This window comes from Oncorhynchus gorbuscha, linkage group LG07, assembly GCF_021184085.1.
Source record: "Oncorhynchus gorbuscha isolate QuinsamMale2020 ecotype Even-year linkage group LG07, OgorEven_v1.0, whole genome shotgun sequence".
NCBI lineage: Eukaryota > Metazoa > Chordata > Actinopteri > Salmoniformes > Salmonidae > Oncorhynchus > Oncorhynchus gorbuscha.
In genome coordinates this window covers 88,303,984-88,324,442 of record NC_060179.1, presented here as the reverse complement: position 1 = coordinate 88,324,442, position 20,459 = coordinate 88,303,984, and the positions used below count along the sequence as shown (strand labels likewise).

Below are 20,459 nucleotides of genomic sequence, written 5' to 3'. Positions count from 1 at the left end.
GACGTGAGCTTAGTGGTATTGTTGACAGTCCTTTCTACCGCGCCATTTTTAAAAGATATAACATCAGCCATCGACAACTACACAAGTTTTGCTACTTTTCTCAACAACATTGATGCCCTGATTGTAGCAGTCAACAGACTTGAGACAACGCTGGCCAAACAAGATGTAGCTACAAACAGAACAGATTTTAATGATTCCAGTCTGTGTGAAGCGTTACTCCATGTATACAGGTCAGAGTCTAGCTACATTTTACAGATATAACTTTATCATTTGGTCAGAAAGTCATGTTTATTGCGAAACGTTAGCTTGCTGGCTCGCTAGCTAACATTACGTGTATGATCTGTGTAGTATTATAATTTGAATCAGAAATCCATTTGCATTGCTAGTTATAGCCTAATGTTAGCGAGCTAACATTGAACCTTGTTTGTTAACTTTAGCTACCTGCAGATTCATACCACAGTTATGACAATGTTTGTATTGGTAGTAGTATGAGTTGGGGTTATGCCGGTTCATTGTTTAGCTAAACAAAAGACTCCACTTTGGACCATCAAAATAGCCAGGTGTGTCTGGGGGGTGATTACGGCCATCTATTGTATTTCATGAACATGTCGAGACAATTACCGCATACGCCTTTTGTATCCTGTGCATGTGACAAATGAACTTGGATTTGATTGGATACAGGGTGTGTTTACCACAGGGCCTCACGTTAATCCTAAAAAGAGATGGGGGGGGGGGTAAGATGCTGAATGGGTGGAGACAAAGAAGAGCTCTCCAGTAGGTGTACCAACTGTCAACAGTACCACAGGCGGGGGGGGGTGAAGAGAGGCTGCTCTCTGTCAACACTACCATGGGGGGATGAAGAGAGGCTGCTCTCTGTCAACACTACCATGGGGGTGAAGAGAGGCCGCTCTCTGTCAACACTACCATGGGGGGGGGTGAAGAGAGGCCGCTCTCTGTCAACACTACCATGGGGGGGTGAAGAGAGGCCGCTCTCTGTCAACACTACCATGGGGGGGGGGGGGTGAAGAAGTGCTCTCTGTCAACACTACCATGGGGGGGGGTGCTCTCTGTCAACACTACCATGGGGGGGTGAAGAGAAGTGCTCTCTGTCAACACTACCAGTGCTCTCTGTCAACACTACCATGGGGGGGTGAAGAGAGGCCGCTCTCTGTCAACACTACCATGGGGGGGTGAAGAGAGGCCGCTCTCTGTCAACACTACCATGGGGGGGTGAAGAGAGGCCGCTCTCTGTCAACACTACCACAGGGGGGGGTGAACGATGCGAATGGGTGGAGACAAAGAAGAGCTCTCCAGTAGGTGTACCAACACATTCAAGGGTAATTTTCTCAAAAGTGGGGTTACAAGTTTATCAACATTCAAAGCAGAATGACTTTCCTCCTTGTTCCTCAACTGCAGCCCATGTTTAGATGTTCCTGTTCAGTAAACATTCCATTTTGCTGGTGAAAGCCAGAAAATAAAGTACAAACACCTTGAATGAGTAGGTGTGTTAACTTTTGACTGGTACTGTGGATAACCTGACACACACACACACAAGGGGGGGAGGGAGAGAGAGAGAGAGAGAGAGAGAGAGAGAGAGAGAGAGAGAGAGAGAGAGAGAGAGAGAGAGAGAGAGAGAGAGAGAGACAGAGAGAGACAGAGAGAGAGAGACAGAGAGAGACAGAGAGACAGAGAGAGACAGAGAGAGAGAGAGAGAGAGAGAGAGAGACAGAGAGAGGCAGAGAGAGAGAGAGAGAGAGACAGAGAGAGAGACAGAGAGAGAGACAGAGAGAGAGACAGAGAGAGAGACAGAGAGAGAGACAGAGAGAGAGACAGAGAGAGGCACAAGTAGAACAATGGAGTCACTAAACCTCAAGCTGAGGACTGTTTCACCCAGGGAGGTGGCAGAGTCACTAAACCTTGAGTGCCAATCGAGTCCAAGTTTGGAGTCTGAATCCCAGTGCGCGAGTTCTGGTCCAAGTGCTCATTTCTGAGTCACTAGGTCCACATTAACTCAACATAAAGTCATTTCCCCAGTCAGATACAGTGTAGTGGCAAGAGTAAATGTCTTTCTGTGCCAACAAATATTTGCATTTAGTCTACTGATAATGTTACCAAGGCCACGTTTAGCTCAAAAACATTCTGGCCCCCCGAGTGGTGCACCGCAGTGCTTGAGGCATCACTACAGACCCGGGTTCGACCCTGGCAGTGACCGCGAGACCCAGGAGGCGGCGTACGATTGGCACGGCGTCGTCCAGGATGTCCTTATCACACTGCACTCTAGCGACTCCTTGTGGCGGAACGGGCGCCTCCATGCTGACTCTGCTCACCAGTTGGACAGCGTTTCCTCCGACACATTGGTGCGGCTGGCTCCCGGGTTAAGCGAGCAGTGTGTCAAGAAGCAGTGCGGCATGGCAGGGTCGTGTTTCGGAGGACGCACGGCTCTCGACCTTCGACCTCTCCCAAGTCCGTACAGAAGTTGCAGCGATGGGACAAGACTGTAACTACCAATTGGGGAGAAAGAAGGGGTAAATAGTACACCCACTCCAATTTTTTTTCTTTTAAAAATGGTTTTATTGAGCGTTGCAGATAGAAATGCCATGAATAGAGCAGACGTTATTCCTTATTCAACATGAGGCAAGAGGCATATTTGTTCTTTATAGCATAGTTCTATATTCTAGCTGATGTCGGCTGTATGTATCTGAAGGTTCCATAGTTCTATATTCTAGCTGATGTCGGCTGTATGTATCTGAAGGTTCCATAGTTCTATATTCTAGCTGATGTCGGCTGTATGTATCTGAAGGTTCCATAGTTCTATATTCTAGCTGATGTCGGCTGTATGTATCTGAAGGTTCCATAGTTCTATATTCTAGCTGATGTCGGCTGTATGTATCTGAAGGTTCCATAGTTCTATATTCTAGCTGATGTCGGCTGTATGTATCTGAAGGTTCCATAGTTCTATATTCTAGCTGATGTCGGCTGTATGTATCTGAAGGTTCCATAGTTCTATATTCTAGCTGATGTCGGCTGTATGTATCTGAAGGTTCCATAGTTCTATATTCTAGCTGATGTCGGCTGTATGTATCTGAAGGTTCCATAGTTCTATATTCTAGCTGATGTCGGCTGTATGTATCTGAAGGTTCCAAAACGTTGAGTCCTGCTGAAAGAGGCCCAGGTTGTCGGCGCTATAGCTTCCTAACGAAGCGACATGGCTGTTCAAGGTTTGTAGCCTAAACAAATAGTTAACGGTCTGCAAGTAGCCCAGTTTCAGAAGGTCCGCCATATGCTGAATAAATGTAAAATGTCACGATAGAAGGGAAGAAAACGAAGCGTCGATGATCATTTGAGTTAAGATGTTTCCACAACAGAACCTGGATATGAAATGTGGGAGGGGCTAAGCGAGACTACAAATTCAAAGATGACTTTTCTATAGTCGAGGGAGAGTCAGAGACCACTGTTGTTTTACTATTCAACTTAATGCTACTATTGTTTTACATTCCATAAAACAGCTTGTGCTTTTTAACCAGGCAAAAGGGTAACTAGCAGGCTGGTGGGGACTGGTGAGCTACAGGGGAATCAAGAGAGTCGCCATGTGTATAATCGGAGCTGGAGCCTTTCTTCCCACACTCATTGGTTGTCCCCCCTGTAGCTCACCAGCTGATGTCGGCTGTATGTACCAGTTGTCCCCCCTGTAGCTCACCAGCTGATGTCGGCTGTATGTACCAGTTGTCCCCCCTGTAGCTCACCAGCTGATGTCGGCTGTATGTACCAGTTGTCCCCCCTGTAGCTCACCAGCTGATGTCGGCTGTATGTACCAGTTGTCCCCCCTGTAGCTCACCAGCTGATGTCGGCTGTATGTACCAGTTGTCCCCCCTGTAGCTCACCAGCTGATGTCGGCTGTATGTGGTGGTTGTCCCCCTGTAGCTCACCAGCTGATGTCGGCTGTATGTACCAGTTGTCCCCCCTGTAGCTCACCAGCTGATGTCGGCTGTATGTACTGGGTGAGACGCTTCCTTCCCACTACTGAACTGTGTTGCTGCTAATATTAAATTGTGCTTTATAACTGAAAATCTCTCCAAAAACTCTTGTCCAATCTACTTCGTAGTCAAATTTTAGTCGCAGAGAAAACTGAAGTTACTTTTGTTTAGTTCTAGTTTTTTCTGGGTCTATTTAGTCACTTACTCTTGTCAATTGCCACTGAAAAATATACTTTAAACAAATATTTTAGTCACTATATTTGTTAAAGTAAATGAACACTGGCCTGCGCACCAAATTGCACACTATTCCCTTTATTATGCACTACACTTTTTTAAAAAATACTAGAGCCTAAAAGTAGTGTACTATATAGGGAGGCATTTTGGGATGCAGCCCGTGACACTGTCTCTACCTGGAAGTGAAAGATCCCAGCGTACTCTCCACGTCCAAAGCCTTGTCCTGCAGGAACAACCCGGGCCATCACATCTTCATTCAGGGTCAGAGAGGCGATGGCTGCCAGGAGCCAGCAGTCACCTGGAGGGGGAAACAGAGAAGAGAGACTAAGGGAGTGGAGGTCATCACAGGTCAGAGAGAGACGAAGGGAGTGGAGGTCATCACAGGTCAGAGAGAGACGAAGGGAGTGGAGGTCATCACAGGTCAGAGAGACTAAGGGAGTGGAGGTCATCACAGGTCAGAGAGAGACGAAGGGAGTGGAGGTCATCACAGGTCAGAGAGAGACGAAGGGGAGTGGAGGTCATCACAGGTCAGAGAGACTAAGGGAGTGGAGGTCATCACAGGTCAGAGAGATTAAGGGAGTGGAGGTCATCACAGGTCAGAGAGACTAAGGGAGTGGAGGTCATCACAGGTCAGAGAGACTAAGGGAGTGGAGGTCATCACAGGTCAGAGAGACTGAGGGAGTGGAGGTCATCACAGGTCAGAGAGACGAAGGGAGTGGAGGTCATCACAGGTCAGAGAGACGAAGGGAGTGGAGGTCATCACAGGTCAGAGAGACTAAGGGAGTGGAGGTCATCACAGGTCAGAGAGATTAAGGGAGTGGAGGTCATCACAGGTCAGAGAGACTAAGGGAGTGGAGGTCATCACAGGTCAGAGAGATTAAGGGAGTGGAGGTCATCACTGGTCAGAGAGACGAAGGGAGTGGAGGTCATCACAGGTCAGAGAGACTAAGGGAGTGGAGGTCATCACAGGTCAGAGAGACTAAGGGAGTGGAGGTCATCACAGGTCAGAGAGACTGAGGGAGTGGAGGTCATCACAGGTCAGAGAGACTAAGGGAGTGGAGGTCATCACAGGTCAGAGAGACTAAGGGAGTGGAGGTCATCACAGGTCAGAGAGACTAAGGGAGTGGAGGTCATCACAGGTCAGAGAGACTAAGGGAGTGGAGGTCATCACAGGTCAGAGAGACTAAGGGATTGGAGGTTGAGAAATGAACATTCAATTCTCTGGGAACGGTTCAATGGGATGCTCCCTCAAAAGTTGAGACATCTGTGGCATTGTGTTGTGTGACAAAACTGCACATTTTAGACTGGCCGTTTATTGTCCCCAGCACAAGGTGCACCTGTGTAATGATCATGCTGTTTAATCAGCTTCTTGTATGAGACCCTGCAAGGGACTAATGTGACCCAGTCATTATAAAGGGACTAATGTGACCCAGTCATTATAAAGACAACTTGTATGAGACCCTGCAAGGGACTAATGTGACCCAGTCATTATAAAGGGACTAATGTGACCCAGTCATTATAAAGGGACTAATGTGACCCAGTCATTATAAAGGGACTAATGTGACCCAGTCATTATAAAGGGACTAATGTGACCCAGTCATTATAAAGGGACTAATGTGACCCAGTCATTATAAAGGGACTAATGTGACCCAGTCATTATAAAGGGACTAATGTGACCCAGTCATTATAAAGGGACTAATGTGACCCAGTCATTATAAAGGGACTAATGTGACCCAGTCATTATAAAGGGGCTAATGTGACCCAGTCATTATAAAGGGGCTAATGTGACCCAGTCATTATAAAGGGACTAATGTGACCCAGTCATTATAAAGGGGCTAATGTGACCCAGTCATTATAAAGGGACTAATGTGACCCAGTCATTATAAAGGGACTAATATGACCCAGTCATTATAAAGGGACTAATGTGACCCAGTCATTATAAAGGGGCTAATGTGACCCAGTCATTATAAAGGGACTAATGTGACCCAGTCATTATAAAGGGACTAATGTGACCCAGTCATTATAAAGGGGCTAATGTGACCCAGTCATTATAAAGGGACTAATGTGACCCAGATTGCAGACCCAGAGCTTTGCAAATTATGTGTTATGCAAACACAGAACCCTGAGAACTGATATATCCTGGATAGCCAAGCAGTTAAGAGCATTGGGCCAGATAGTCTACCCTGCTGGGTTAATGACAGGACACTAGTCTACCCTGCTGGGTTAATGACAGGACACTAGTCTACCCTGCTGGGTTAATGACAGGACACTAGTCTACCCTGCTGGGTTAATGACAGGACACTAGTCTACCCTGCTGGGTTAATGACAGGACACTAGTCTACCCTGCTGGGTTAATGACAGGCCAGTACACTAGTCTACCCTGCTGGGTTAATGACAGGACAGGCCACTAGTCTACCCTGCTGGGTTAATGACAGGTCTACCCTGCTGGGTTAATGACAGGACACTAGTCTGCCCTGCTGGGTTAATGACAGGCCACTAGTCTACCCTGCTGGGTTAATGACAGGACACTAGTCTACCCTGCTGGGTTAATGACAGGACACTAGTCTACCCTGCTGGGTTAATGACAGGACACTAGTCTACCCTGCTGGGTTAATGACAGGACACTAGTCTACCCTGCTGGGTTAATGACAGGACACTAGTCTACCCTGCTGGGTTAATGACAGGACACTAGTCTACCCTGCTGGGTTAATGACAGCCAGTACACTAGTCTACCCTGCTGGGTTAATTAACCCTGCTGGGTTAATGACAGTACACTAGTCTACCCTGCTGGGTTAATGACAGGACACTAGTCTGCCCTGCTGGGTTAATGACAGGCCACTAGTCTACCCTGCTGGGTTAATGACAGGACACTAGTCTACCCTGCTGGGTTAATGACAGGCCACTAGTCTACCCTGCTGGGTTAATGACAGGACACTAGTCTACCCTGCTGGGTTAATGACAGGACACTAGTCTACCCTGCTGGGTTAATGACAGGACACTAGTCTACCCTGCTGGGTTAATGACAGGCCACTAGTCTACCCTGCTGGGTTAATGGCCACTAGTCTGCCCTGCTGGGTTAATGACAGGACACTAGTCTACCCTGCTGGGTTAATGACAGTACACTAGTCTACCCTGCTGGGTTAATGACAGGACACTAGTCTACCCTGCTGGGTTAATGACAGGCCAGTACACTAGTCTACCCTGCTGGGTTAATGACAGTACACTAGTCTACCCTGCTGGGTTAATGACAGGACACTAGTCTACCCTGCTGGGTTAATGACAGGACACTAGTCTACCCTGCTGGGTTAATGACAGGACAGGCCACTAGTCTACCCTGCTGGGTTAATGACAGGACACTAGTCTACCCTGCTGGGTTAATGACAGGACACTAGTCTACCCTGCTGGGTTAATGACAGGACACTAGTCTACCCTGCTGGGTTAATGACAGGACACTAGTCTACCCTGCTGGGTTAATGACAGGCCAGTACACTAGTCTACCCTGCTGGGTTAATGACAGGACAGGCCACTAGTCTACCCTGCTGGGTTAATGACAGTACACTAGTCTACCCTGCTGGGTTAATGACAGGACACTAGTCTGCCCTGCTGGGTTAATGACAGGCCACTAGTCTACCCTGCTGGGTTAATGACAGGACACTAGTCTACCCTGCTGGGTTAATGACAGGCCACTAGTCTACCCTGTTGGGTTAATGACAGGACACTAGTCTACCCTGCTGGGTTAATGACAGGACACTAGTCTACCCTGCTGGGTTAATGACAGGACACTAGTCTACCCTGCTGGGTTAATGACAGGCCACTAGTCTACCCTGCTGGGTTAATGACAGGCCACTAGTCTGCCCTGCTGGGTTAATGACAGGACACTAGTCTACCCTGCTGGGTTAATGACAGTACACTAGTCTACCCTGCTGGGTTAATGACAGGACACTAGTCTACCCTGCTGGGTTAATGACAGGCCAGTACACTAGTCTACCCTGCTGGGTTAATGACAGTACACTAGTCTACCCTGCTGGGTTAATGACAGGACACTAGTCTACCCTGCTGGGTTAATGACAGGACACTAGTCTACCCTGCTGGGTTAATGACAGGACAGGCCACTAGTCTACCCTGCTGGGTTAATGACAGGACACTAGTCTACCCTGCTGGGTTAATGACAGTACACTAGTCTACCCTGCTGGGTTAATGACAGGACACTAGTCTACCCTGCTGGGTTAATGACAGGACACTAGTCTACCCTGCTGGGTTAATAACAGGCCAGTACACTAGTCTACCCTGTTGGGTTAATGACAGGCCACTAGTCTACCCTGTTGGGTTAATGACAGGACACTAGTCTACCCTGCTGGGTTAATGACAGGACACTAGTCTACCCTGCTGGGTTAATGACAGGCCACTAGTCTACCCTGCTGGGTTAATGACAGGCCACTAGTCTACCCTGCTGGGTTAATGACAGGCCACTAGTCTACCCTGCTGGGTTAATGACAGGCCACTAGTCTGCCCTGCTGGGTTAATGACAGGACACTAGTCTACCCTGCTGGGTTAATGACAGTACACTAGTCTACCCTGCTGGGTTAATGACAGGACACTAGTCTACCCTGCTGGGTTAATGACAGGCCAGTACACTAGTCTACCCTGCTGGGTTAATGACAGGCCACTAGTCTACCCTGTTGGGTTAATGACAGGACACTAGTCTACCCTGCTGGGTTAATGACAGTACACTAGTCTACCCTGCTGGGTTAATGACAGGACAGGCCACTAGTCTGCCCTGCTGGGTTAATGACAGGACACTAGTCTACCCTGCTGGGTTAATGACAGTACACTAGTCTACCCTGCTGGGTTAATGACAGGACAGGCCACTAGTCTACCCTGCTGGGTTAATGACAGGACACTAGTCTACCCTGCTGGGTTAATGACAGGACACTAGTCTACCCTGCTGGGTTAATGACAGGACACTAGTCTACCCTGCTGGGTTAATGACAGGACAGGCCACTGGTCTACCCTGCTGGGTTAATGACAGTACAGTAGACTACCCTGGTGGGTTAATGACAGTACACTTGTCTACCCTGCTGGGTTAATGACAGTACACTAGTCTACCCTTGTGGGTTAATGACAGGCCAGTACACTAGTCTACCCTGCTGGGTTAATGACAGTACACTAGTCTACCCTGCTGGGTTAATGACAGGCCAGTACACTAGTCTACCCTGCTGAGTTAATGACAGGCCAGTACACTAGTCTACCCTGCTGGGTTAATGACAGGACACTAGTCTACCCTGCTGGGTTAATGACAGGACACTAGTCTACCCTGCTGGGTTAATGACAGGACACTAGTCTACCCTGCTGGGTTAATGACAGGACACTAGTCTACCCTGCTGGGTTAATGACAGTACACTAGTCTACCCTGTTGGGTTAATGACAGTACACTAGTCTACCCTGCTGGGTTAATGACAGGACACTAGTCTACCCTGCTGGGTTAATGACAGGCCAGTACACTAGTCTACCCTGCTGGGTTAATGACAGGACACTAGTCTACCTTGCTGGGTTAATGACAGTACACTAGTCTACCCTGCTGGGTTAATGACAGTACACTAGTCTCCCCTGCTGGGTTAATGACAGGCCAGTACACTAGTCTACCCTGCTGGGTTAATGACAGGCCAGTACACTAGTGTACCCTGCTGGGTTCATGACAGGACACTAGTCTACCCTGCTGGGTTAATGACAGGACACTAGTCTACCCTGCTGGGTTAATGACAGGACACTAGTCTACCCTGCTGGGTTAATGACAGGACACTAGTCTACCCTGCTGGGTTAATGACAGGACACTAGTCTACCCTGCTGGGTTAATGACAGGACACTAGTCTACCTTGCTGGGTTAATGACAGGACAGGACACTAGTCTACCCTGCTGGGTTAATGACAGGACACTAGTCTACCCTGCTGGGTTAATGACAGGCCACTAGTCTACCCTGCTGGGTTAATGACAGGACACTAGTCTACCCTGCTGGGTTAATGACAGGACACTAGTCTACCCTGCTGGGTTAATGACAGGACACTAGTCTACCCTGCTGGGTTAATGACAGGACACTAGTCTACCCTGCTGGGTTAATGACAGGACACTAGTCTACCCTGCTGGGTTAATGACAGGACACAAGTCTACCCTGCTGGGTTAATGACAGGACACAAGTCTACCCTGCTGGGTTAATGACAGTACACTAGTCTACCCTGTTGGGTTAATGACAGGCCAGTACACTAGTCTACCCTGCTGGGTTAATGACAGGACACTAGTCTACCCTGCTGGGTTAATGACAGTACACTAGTCTACCCTGTTGGGTTAATGACAGTACACTAGTCTACCCTGTTGGGTTAATGATAGGCCAGTACACTAGTCTACCCTGCTGGGTTAATGACAGGCCAGTACACTAGTCTACCCTGCTGGGTTAATGACAGTACACTAGTCTACCCTGCTGGGTTAATGACAGGACACTAGTCTACCCTGCTGGGTTAATGACAGTACACTAGTCTACCCTGCTGGGTTAATGACAGGCCAGTACACTAGTCTACCCTGCTGGGTTAATGACAGTACACTAGTCTACCCTGCTGGGTTAATGACAGGACACTAGTCTACCCTGCTGGGTTAATGACAGTACACTAGTCTACCCTGCTGGGTTAATGACAGGCCAGTACACTAGTCTACCCTGCTGGGTTAATGACAGGCCAGTACACTAGTCTACCCTGCTGGGTTAATGACAGGACACTAGTCTACCCTGCTGGGTTAATGACAGGACACTAGTCTACCCTGCTGGGTTAATGACAGGACACTAGTCTACTCTGCTGGGTTAATGACAGGCCACTAGTCTACCCTGCTGGGTTAATGACAGTACAGGCCACTAGTCTACCCTGCTGGGTTAATGACAGGACACTAGTCTACCCTGCTGGGTTAATGACAGGACACTAGTCTACCCTGCTGGGTTAATGACAGGCCAGTACACTAGTCTACCCTGCTGGGTTAATGACAGGACACTAGTCTACCCTGCTGGGTTAATGACAGGACACTAGTCTACCCTGCTGGGTTAATGACAGGACACTAGTCTACCTTGCTGGGTTAATGACAGGACACAAGTCTACCCTGCTGGGTTAATGACAGTACACTAGTCTACCCTGTTGGGTTAATGACAGTACACTAGTCTACCCTGCTGGGTTAATGACAGGACACTAGTCTACCCTGCTGGGTTAATGACAGGCCACTAGTCTACCCTGCTGGGTTAATGACAGGACACTAGTCTACCCTGCTGGGTTAATGACAGGCCAGTACACTAGTCTACCCTGCTGGGTTAATGACAGGACACTAGTCTACCCTGCTGGGTTAATGACAGTACACTAGTCTACCCTGTTGGGTTAATGACAGTACACTAGTCTACCCTGCTGGGTTAATGACAGGACAGGACACTAGTCTACCCTGCTGGGTTAATGACAGGACACTAGTCTACCCTGCTGGGTTAATGACAGGACACTAGTCTACCCTGCTGGGTTAATGACAGGACAGGCCACTAGTCTACCCTGCTGGGTTAATGACAGGCCAGTACACTAGTCTACCCTGCTGGGTTAATGACAGGCCACTAGTCTACCCTGCTGGGTTAATGACAGGCCACTAGTCTACCCTGTTGGGTTAATGACAGGCCACTAGTCTACCCTGCTGGGTTAATGACAGGACACTAGTCTACCCTGCTGGGTTAATGACAGGACACTAGTCTACCCTGCTGGGTTAATGACAGGACACTAGTCTACCCTGCTGGGTTAATGACAGGACACTAGTCTACCCTGCTGGGTTAATGACAGGACACTAGTCTACCCTGCTGGGTTAATGACAGGCCACTAGTCTACCCTGCTGGGTTAATGACAGGACACTAGTCTACCCTGCTGGGTTAATGACAGGACACTAGTCTACCCTGCTGGGTTAATGACAGGACACTAGTCTACCCTGCTGGGTTAATGACAGGCCACTAGTCTACCCTGCTGGGTTAATGACAGGCCACTAGTCTACCCTGCTGGGTTAATGACAGGACAGGCCACTAGTCTACCCTGCTGGGTTAATGACAGGACAGTACACTAGTCTACCCTGCTGGGTTAATGACAGGCCACTAGTCTACCCTGCTGGGTTAATGACAGGACAGTACACTAGTCTACCCTGCTGGGTTAATGACAGGACAGTACACTAGTCTACCCTGCTGGGTTAATGACAGGCCACTAGTCTACCCTGCTGGGTTAATGACAGGCCACTAGTCTACCCTGCTGGGTTAATGACAGGACAGGCCACTAGTCTACCCTGTTGGGTTAATGACAGGACACTAGTCTACCCTGCTGGGTTAATGACAGGACACTAGTCTGCCCTGTTGGGTTAATGTCAGTACACTAGTCTACCCTGCTGGGTTAATGACAGTACACTAGTCTACCCTGCTGGGTTAATGACAGGCCACTAGTCTACCCTGCTGGGTTAATGACAGGCCAGTACACTAGTCTACCCTGCTGGGTTAATGACAGGACACTAGTCTACCCTGCTGGGTTAATGACAGGCCAGTACACTAGTCTACCCTGCTGGGTTAATGACAGGACACTAGTCTACACTGCTGGGTTAATGACAGGCCACTAGTCTACCCTGCTGGGTTAATGACAGGCCACTAGTCTACCCTGCTGGGTTAATGACAGGCCACTAGTCTACCCTGTTGGGTTAATGACAGGACACTAGTCTACCCTGCTGGGTTAATGACAGGACACTAGTCTACCCTGTTGGGTTAATGACAGGACACTAGTCTACCCTGCTGGGTTAACACACAAATAAACACCATTCTTTGTTAGAGAAGATTTGTAAACGGTTGAGGGTGAGGCTAGTTGTCAGCAAATGGAAAGGGAAGTGGGTCTCATTTCCAGTAACTGGCTCTGTGAAGACTTCCTCCCAGCATGGTAACTGAGCTGGTTTCCATAGAGATATCTCGGTTTGTCCATATTTTCTACTATACCTCATTACAGAGATAACAACATATCATGTCTTATATTATTATACCTCAGAGATAACATTACATGTTTTATACCTCAGAAATAAAAACCTGCCATGTTTGATATTATTATACCTCATGACAGAGATAACACCCTGACATGTTTTATATTATTATACCTCATGACAGAGATAACAACCTGACATGTTTTATATTATTATACCTCATGACAGAGATAACACCCTGACATGTTTTATATTATTATACCTCATGACAGAGATAACACCCTGATATGTTTTAAATTATTATACCTCATGACAGAGATAACACCCTGATATGTTTTAAATTATTATACCTCATGACAGAGATAACACCCCGACATGTTTTATATTATTCAGTACCTTAGAGAGACAACAACCTGACATGGAGGCTGTTCAGTGGTAGTCTAGGAAACCAAATCACCTGTGTAATAACTGATTAAAGCAATAACTGAATGTTATTACATATGCTGTGATCCATCACATTAACTTTTACTATACCGTCTCCTCCTCACAGCTGAAACCATGGTTACAAACCGGCGACCCTGTGGTTTTGGTTTGGTTCCTGTTTTGGTACCGACTATGAAAGTGACTTACCCAAGCCGCCTTGGCAGATGTCGGTTCTCGAGGCTCCACCAACGATGAACTCTGGGCTGGACACCAGCTCCTATTCAGGGAGAGACGACCAAAGCATGAGTAAAACTGTGAAAGATATTACTGAGAATTTCAATAAAATAAAAAGTACAGATTTTGGGGCTTCCAAACCTTGCAGCCCTAATTAAAGCAATACGCTAGCTTGGGGGGAATAACTGCACAATGAGCTACTAGTGTAGCCTCGGGGGGAATAACTGCACAATGAGCTACTAGTGTAGCCTCGGGGGGAATAACTGCACAATGAGCTACTAGTGTAGCCTCGGGGGGAATAACTGCACAATGAGCTACTAGTGTAGCCTCGGGGGGAATAACTGCACAATGAGCTACTAGTGTAGCCTCAGGGGGAATAACTGCACAATGAGCTACTAGTGTAGCCTCAGGGGGAATAACTGCACAATGAGCTACTAGTGTAGCCTCAGGGGGAATAACTGCACAATGAGCTACTAGTGTAGCCTCAGGGGGAATAACTGCACAATGAGCTACTAGTGTAGCCTCAGGGGGAATAACTGCACAATGAGCTACTAGTGTAGCCTCAGGGGGAATAACTGCACAATGAGCTACTAGTGTAGCCTCAGGGGGAATAACTGCACAATGAGCTACTAGTGTAGCCTCGGGGGAATAACTGCACAATGAGCTACTAGTGTAGCCTCGGGGGGAATAACTGCACAATGAGCTACCAGTGTAGCCTCGGGGGGAATAACTGCACAATGAGCTACTAGTGTAGCCTCAGGGGGAATAACTGCACAATGAGCTACTAGTGTAGCCTCAGGGGGAATAACTGCACAATGAGCTACTAGTGTAGCCTCAGGGGGAACAACTGCACAATGAGCTACTAGTGTAGCCTCAGGGGGAATAACTGCACAATGAGCTACTAGTGTAGCCTCGGGGGAATAACTGCACAATGAGCTACTAGTGTAGCCTCAGGGGGAATAACTGCACAATGAGCTACCAGTGTAGCCTCAGGTATTTCATAGAGCACTGATATATTATCTACTATTCAGGGACCAATACATGATTAAAACTGTTTTGATCTTTTAAAGCAACTGTCCAGTGTTTCCAGATTTCTATTAAATAAAAAATATATTTTTTGTTACGTTCAAAAGGCTTTCCTGCGAAGTCGTGACTTGCGACATACGCCTAGTTACCTGAATCAGGTCACATATGACCTATAATTAATTACAATACGGGTGAAATAGTTTTAATTCCAAAACAATTGTAATTAAGCATGTTTTTTTTAAAGCCTATTTTCTGTGTTTGAATGGTGTGGGCGTATACCGGTGATTAAAACCATTCATGCGAGTAGACCGCTGATTGGCTCAGGAGGATTTCACCATAGCTCAGGAGCTCAGGAGGATTTCACCATAGCAAGCATTTTTTTAAAGTCTGTTTGGGCGGGGCGGGGGGGCAGTTATTCTCCTATTTATGCTTTGGCCACAAATACGAGTATAGGATGAGTCAACAGCATTATCTGGGTATGCGTTAACAGAATTTTAAAAGTCTGTTTTTCACAAGACAGTAACATTCATAGCAGATTTGACTAACAGGATCATCCAATAATAGTTATGAAATAAAAGCACATGGGAATGAAGAGGGTAGAATGAATGAAGAGGGTAGAATAAATGAAGAGGGTAGAATGAATGAAGAGGGTAGAATGAATGAAGAGGGTAGAATGAATGAAGAGGGTAGCATGCATGAAGAGGGTAGAATGAATGAAGAGGGTAGAATGAATGAAGAGGGTAGAATGAATGAAGAGGGTAGAATGAATGAAGAGGGTAGAATGAATGAAGAGGGTAGAATGAATGAAGAGGGTAGAATGAATGAAGAGGGTAGCATGAATGAAGAGGGTAGAATGAATGAAGAGGGTAGAATGAATGAAGAGGGTAGAATAAATGAAGAGGGTAGCATGAATGAAGAGGGTAGCATGCATGAAGAGGGTAGCATGAATGAAGAGGGTAGCATGCATGAAGAGGGTAGCATGAATGAAGAGGGTAGCATGCATGAAGAGGGTAGCATGAATGAAGAGGGTAGAATGAATGAAGAGGGTAGAATAAATGAAGAGGGTAGAATGAATGAAGAGGGTAGAATAAATGAAGAGGGTAGCATGAATGAAGAGGGTAGCATGCATGAAGAGGGTAGCATGAATGAAGAGGGTAGCATGAATGAAGAGGGTAGCATGAATGAAGAGGGTAGCATGCATGAAGAGGGTAGAATAAATGAAGAGGGTAGCATGAATGAAGAGGGTAGCATGCATGAAGAGGGTAGCATGAATGAAGAGGGTAGCATGAATGAAGAGGGTAGCATGCATGAAGAGGGTAGCATGAATGAAGAGGGTAGCATGAATGAAGAGGGTAGAATGAATGAAGAGGGTAGCATGCATGAAGAGGGTAGCATGAATGAAGAGGGTAGAATAAATGAAGAGGGTAGCATGAATGAAGAGGGTAGAATGAATGAAGAGGGTAGAATAAATGAAGAGGGTAGCATGAATGAAGAGGGTAGCATGAATGAAGAGGGTAGAATGAATGAAGAGGGTAGCATGCATGAAGAGGGTAGCATGAATGAAGAGGGTAGCATGAATGAAGAGGGTAGCATGAATGAAGAGGGTAGCATGCATGAAGAGGGTAGCATGCATGAAGAGGGTAGCATGAATGAAGAGGGTAGCATGAATGAAGAGGGTAGCATGAATGAAGAGGGTAGCATGAATGAAGAGGGTAGCATGAATGAAGAGGGTAGCATGAATGAAGAGGGTAGCATGCATGAAGAGGGTAGCATGCATGAAGAGGGTAGCATGAATGAAGAGGGTAGAATGAATGAAGAGGGTAGCATGAATGAAGAGGGTAGAATGAATGAAGAGGGTAGCATGCATGAAGAGGGTAGCATGCATGAAGAGGGTAGCATGCATGAAGAGGGTAGAATAAATGAAGAGGGTAGCATGCATGAAGAGGGTAGACCGATACACATTAACGTCATGCTCGAGTAAAGGGCAGGGTCCACGATGACCTAACGTAACCTCAATTGTCTCAAAGTGTACGAGTCGATCTGTTGACAGACAAAACAAAAAGGTGTAGGATCAGATGACTAATGCCAAAGTTCCATCCGAATAGTTGTAGGATGAGTCACCACACCACCCTGACCATGTTCCTCGTTCATTTAGCCCTACGGTAACAGTTTCAGTTGTTTTGGATACAAGTGATTCCTTTACGCCCAACGGTCCAATCATATCAAACGGATAACAAGCTTCAGGACACGCCCATCAGACTACTGTGACATCACTGACCCAGGCTATAAAGAGGTATTCCCAGTGAGGATTTGTGTTTGATGATAAAGATTTAGATCAGAACAAAGTATATATCTTCATTATGTCTGATACATATTATAAACAGAAACACAAGTGAGGGAAGAGAAAATCCCAGATTCTGACTTTTTATAAATAACATTGAATATTATTTGAAAATGCTGCATAGGCTGAAAACATTAAAGTAAAGGCAACCCTAAAATGTAAGGCCTGTTAAGCCTTATGAACCCTACAATGTAAGGCCTGTTAAGCCTTATGAACCCTACAATGATCAGTCAAAATCATGTTTCTCTTGAAATGTGATGATATTTGAAGGAAACCAGATCAGAGTATGAAAAACTGACTGACTCTTCTACATTGATAACGTTTGATCATAAAGTTACAGTTTCCTCCTCCCCCAAGTCAAACACATGGATTCACTATTAAGAGGACAAGGTGACATCACCTTAACTCTCATTTGAATACACCAATTGTAACATGATATTCTCTTAACTCATTTAAATAAGTCCTGCCTTGTAACCAACATTGGAGAAGGCGTGTTTGCAAAGGGGCGTGGTTTATATAGCTAGGCAGCTACTCTACTGGTGCTAACATTTGATTATAGGGTGTCAGCAAATATAATTAAAAGTTTACCCTATTCATCTCTGGCAAAGATACTTATAGGTTTAATAGTTACTGTCTTGCTAGTTCTTCATCTGTGTCAGGTGTTAGCTAGTTACTGGGTAGCTAGTTCCTCATCTGTGTCAGGTGTTAGCTAGTTACTGGGTAGCTAGTTCTCCGTCTGTGTCTAGTGTTAACTAGTTACTGGGTAGCTAGTTCTCTGTCTGTGTCTAGTGTTAACTAGTTACTGACTAGCTAGTTCTCTGTCTGTGTTTAGTGTTAGCTAGTTACTGGGTAGCTAGTTCTCTGTCTGTGTTTAGTGTTAGCTAGTTACTGGGTAGCTAGTTCTCTGTCTGTGTTTAGTGTTAACTAGTTACTGGGTAGCTAGTTCTCCGTCTGTGTCTAGTGTTAGCTAGTTACTGGGTAGCTAGTTCTCTGTCTGTTTAGTGTTAGCTAGTTACTGGGTAGCTAGTTCTCTGTCTGTGTTTAGTGTTAGCTAGTTACTGGGTAGCTAGTTCTCTGTCTGTTTAGTGTTAGCTAGTTACTGGGTAGCTAGTTCTCTGTCTGTGTTTAGTGTTAGCTAGTTACTGGGTAGCTAGTTCTCTGTCTGTGTTTAGTGTTAACTAGTTACTGGGTAGCTAGTTCTCTGTCTGTGTTTAGTGTTAACTAGTTACTGGGTAGCTAGTTCTCTGTCTGTGTTTAGTGTTAGCTAGTTACTGGGTAGCTAGTTCTCTGTGTTTAGTGTTAACTAGTTACTGGGTAGCTAGTTCTTCATCTGTGTTTAGTGTTAACTAGTTACTGGGTAGCTAGTTCTTCATCTGTGTTTAGTGTTAGCTAGTTCACTGTCTGTCTGTGTTTAGTGTTAACTAGTTACTGGGTAGCTAGTTCTCTGTCTGTTTAGTGTTAGCTAGTTACTGGCTATCTGGGTCTTCAGCCAGCATGCAACAAAAAGGGGGGGAATAGTTGTTCAAAACTCAGATGCAGTTGTCAAGTCAACACAAATATCAGTGCTGCTGTGAACCGTATCACAAGAGAAACGCCAAACTCCAGATGTATAAAAAAATATATATAATTGATGCAATTTCAATGTTGTTTGAGTTGCTTTGTGTATCACCACGCCTGTCTTTTCAAACTTCCTGGTAGTTAGCCATGAGAGAGACGTTCTTGTCTGTTGTTCAGCTGGTTGAGAGAATACCAAGAGTGTGCAAAGCTGTCATCAAGGCAAAGGGTGGCTACATTGAAGAATCTCAAATATATTTTAATTTGTTTAACACTTTTTTTGGTTACTACATGATTCCATATGTGTTATTTCATAGTTTTGATGTCATTATTATTATTCTACAATGTAGAAAATAGTTTAAAAAAATAAATAAATAAAACCTGTTGAATGAGTAGGTGTGTCCAAACTTTTGACTGCTATTGTACATATAAAACATACATTAATATGGCAGCAGAAAGCAATTGAGAAAACTACACAGAAACATTTGAGGTATAAATCTTGTCTTGTCCGCATCGTCCTCGAAGATAAAATGTGCACCCGGGAAAACGTATTTCCTAAATTAGACATTCAAGTTTTCCTTCATCTCTAACCCAGAATAGTTCCTGTTTTTTTTGCAATATTTTTTAAAAATCAAACAGTACAGCTCTCAGATCATCACATAAAGAACTATCAAATAAAAAGTGAATTGTCCACCTCCCCTAAAATCACAGACAGTACATAGTCCCTCTTCTTCATCTACGTCATTGAACCTACCTACTTTAATTACCAGAGGCAGTATACTGGTTCTCAACTGGGTATACAAGGACGTTTGGTTTCTGGTTAGGTGAGAGGTGACATAAGGTTCTGGATTATAGCTGTTTTCTGGTTGAAAGTTCTGAGTTTTGGTTTAAACCATAAATCCGTTTTCTTTAGGGTCGGTTAACTTGTGTTTGATCATATTTACATCGCATCCTAACTTGTTTCTGTTGTAGATCAACTTCCTGTGTATAAAGTTGGTCTGTTTTGTTTGGTATACGGTTTTATCAAATATTTTGTTATAAAATTTTTAAAAATTCCAGAGAACGCTTTGGTCTATTTTGATCAATACAAATCCAGCCATAGAGCAGACATTTAACTTCTGCTTAATGGCAGTAACTTACCCCAGGTCGTTTCCATTGATAATGCTTTGGTCTATTTTGATCAATACAAATCCAGCCATAGAGCAGACATTTAACTTCTGCTTAATGGCAGTAACTTACCCCAGGTCGTTTCCATTGCATTGCACACCTCTGGTTTTGGAAGATCTCGGTCCGAGCTCATTGAATCCCAAGGACGCAGGTTCGGCTGGAAAAGTGGAATCCGTGAAAAGTGAACCTCTACTCAGACACTCGCTCCTGAGAGACTCGAAGTCTTGGTTTAGGTACTTCGACGCATTGGCATTAGTGCCAAATCCTGCGGCCAAAGCCCTCTTCTTGGCCAACGTTGATGCCACCCCAGCCATTGTGTAAGTCCTTTTCCTTCTCCTCTGTCGGTTCGGGTGGCTGACTGCGTCGACACAGTGAAAAGAGGAAAATAGTTGGGATGTGTTTCACTGGTGGAAAAGTCTAAATTCCTTCTACGCCCCTGTTTTTTCAGGCGTGGTCTGTCTGCCTCTTGACTACAAGTCAGTGCGAGTTTTTTCCCCCTCAAC

The 20,459-nt window shown here is 45.8% G+C and overlaps 1 protein-coding gene across 1 annotated transcript in view; it reads right to left on the bottom strand.

Annotated features, from left to right (window-relative positions):
• The window catches only part of LOC124039071 (calpain-2 catalytic subunit-like), a 64,450-nt gene extending 43,991 nt beyond the window's left edge, over nucleotides 1–20,459 (bottom strand). The window contains exons 1-4 of the mRNA XM_046354952.1: nucleotides 20,052–20,459; nucleotides 19,930–19,947; nucleotides 13,842–13,911; nucleotides 4,385–4,506 (exon numbers count right to left, since the gene is read on the bottom strand). Coding sequence (XP_046210908.1) covers nucleotides 4,385–4,506; nucleotides 13,842–13,911; nucleotides 19,930–19,947; nucleotides 20,052–20,270 — 429 coding nt within the window. The 5' untranslated portion in view covers nucleotides 20,271–20,459. The remainder of the gene's footprint in view (nucleotides 1–4,384; nucleotides 4,507–13,841; nucleotides 13,912–19,929; nucleotides 19,948–20,051) is intronic.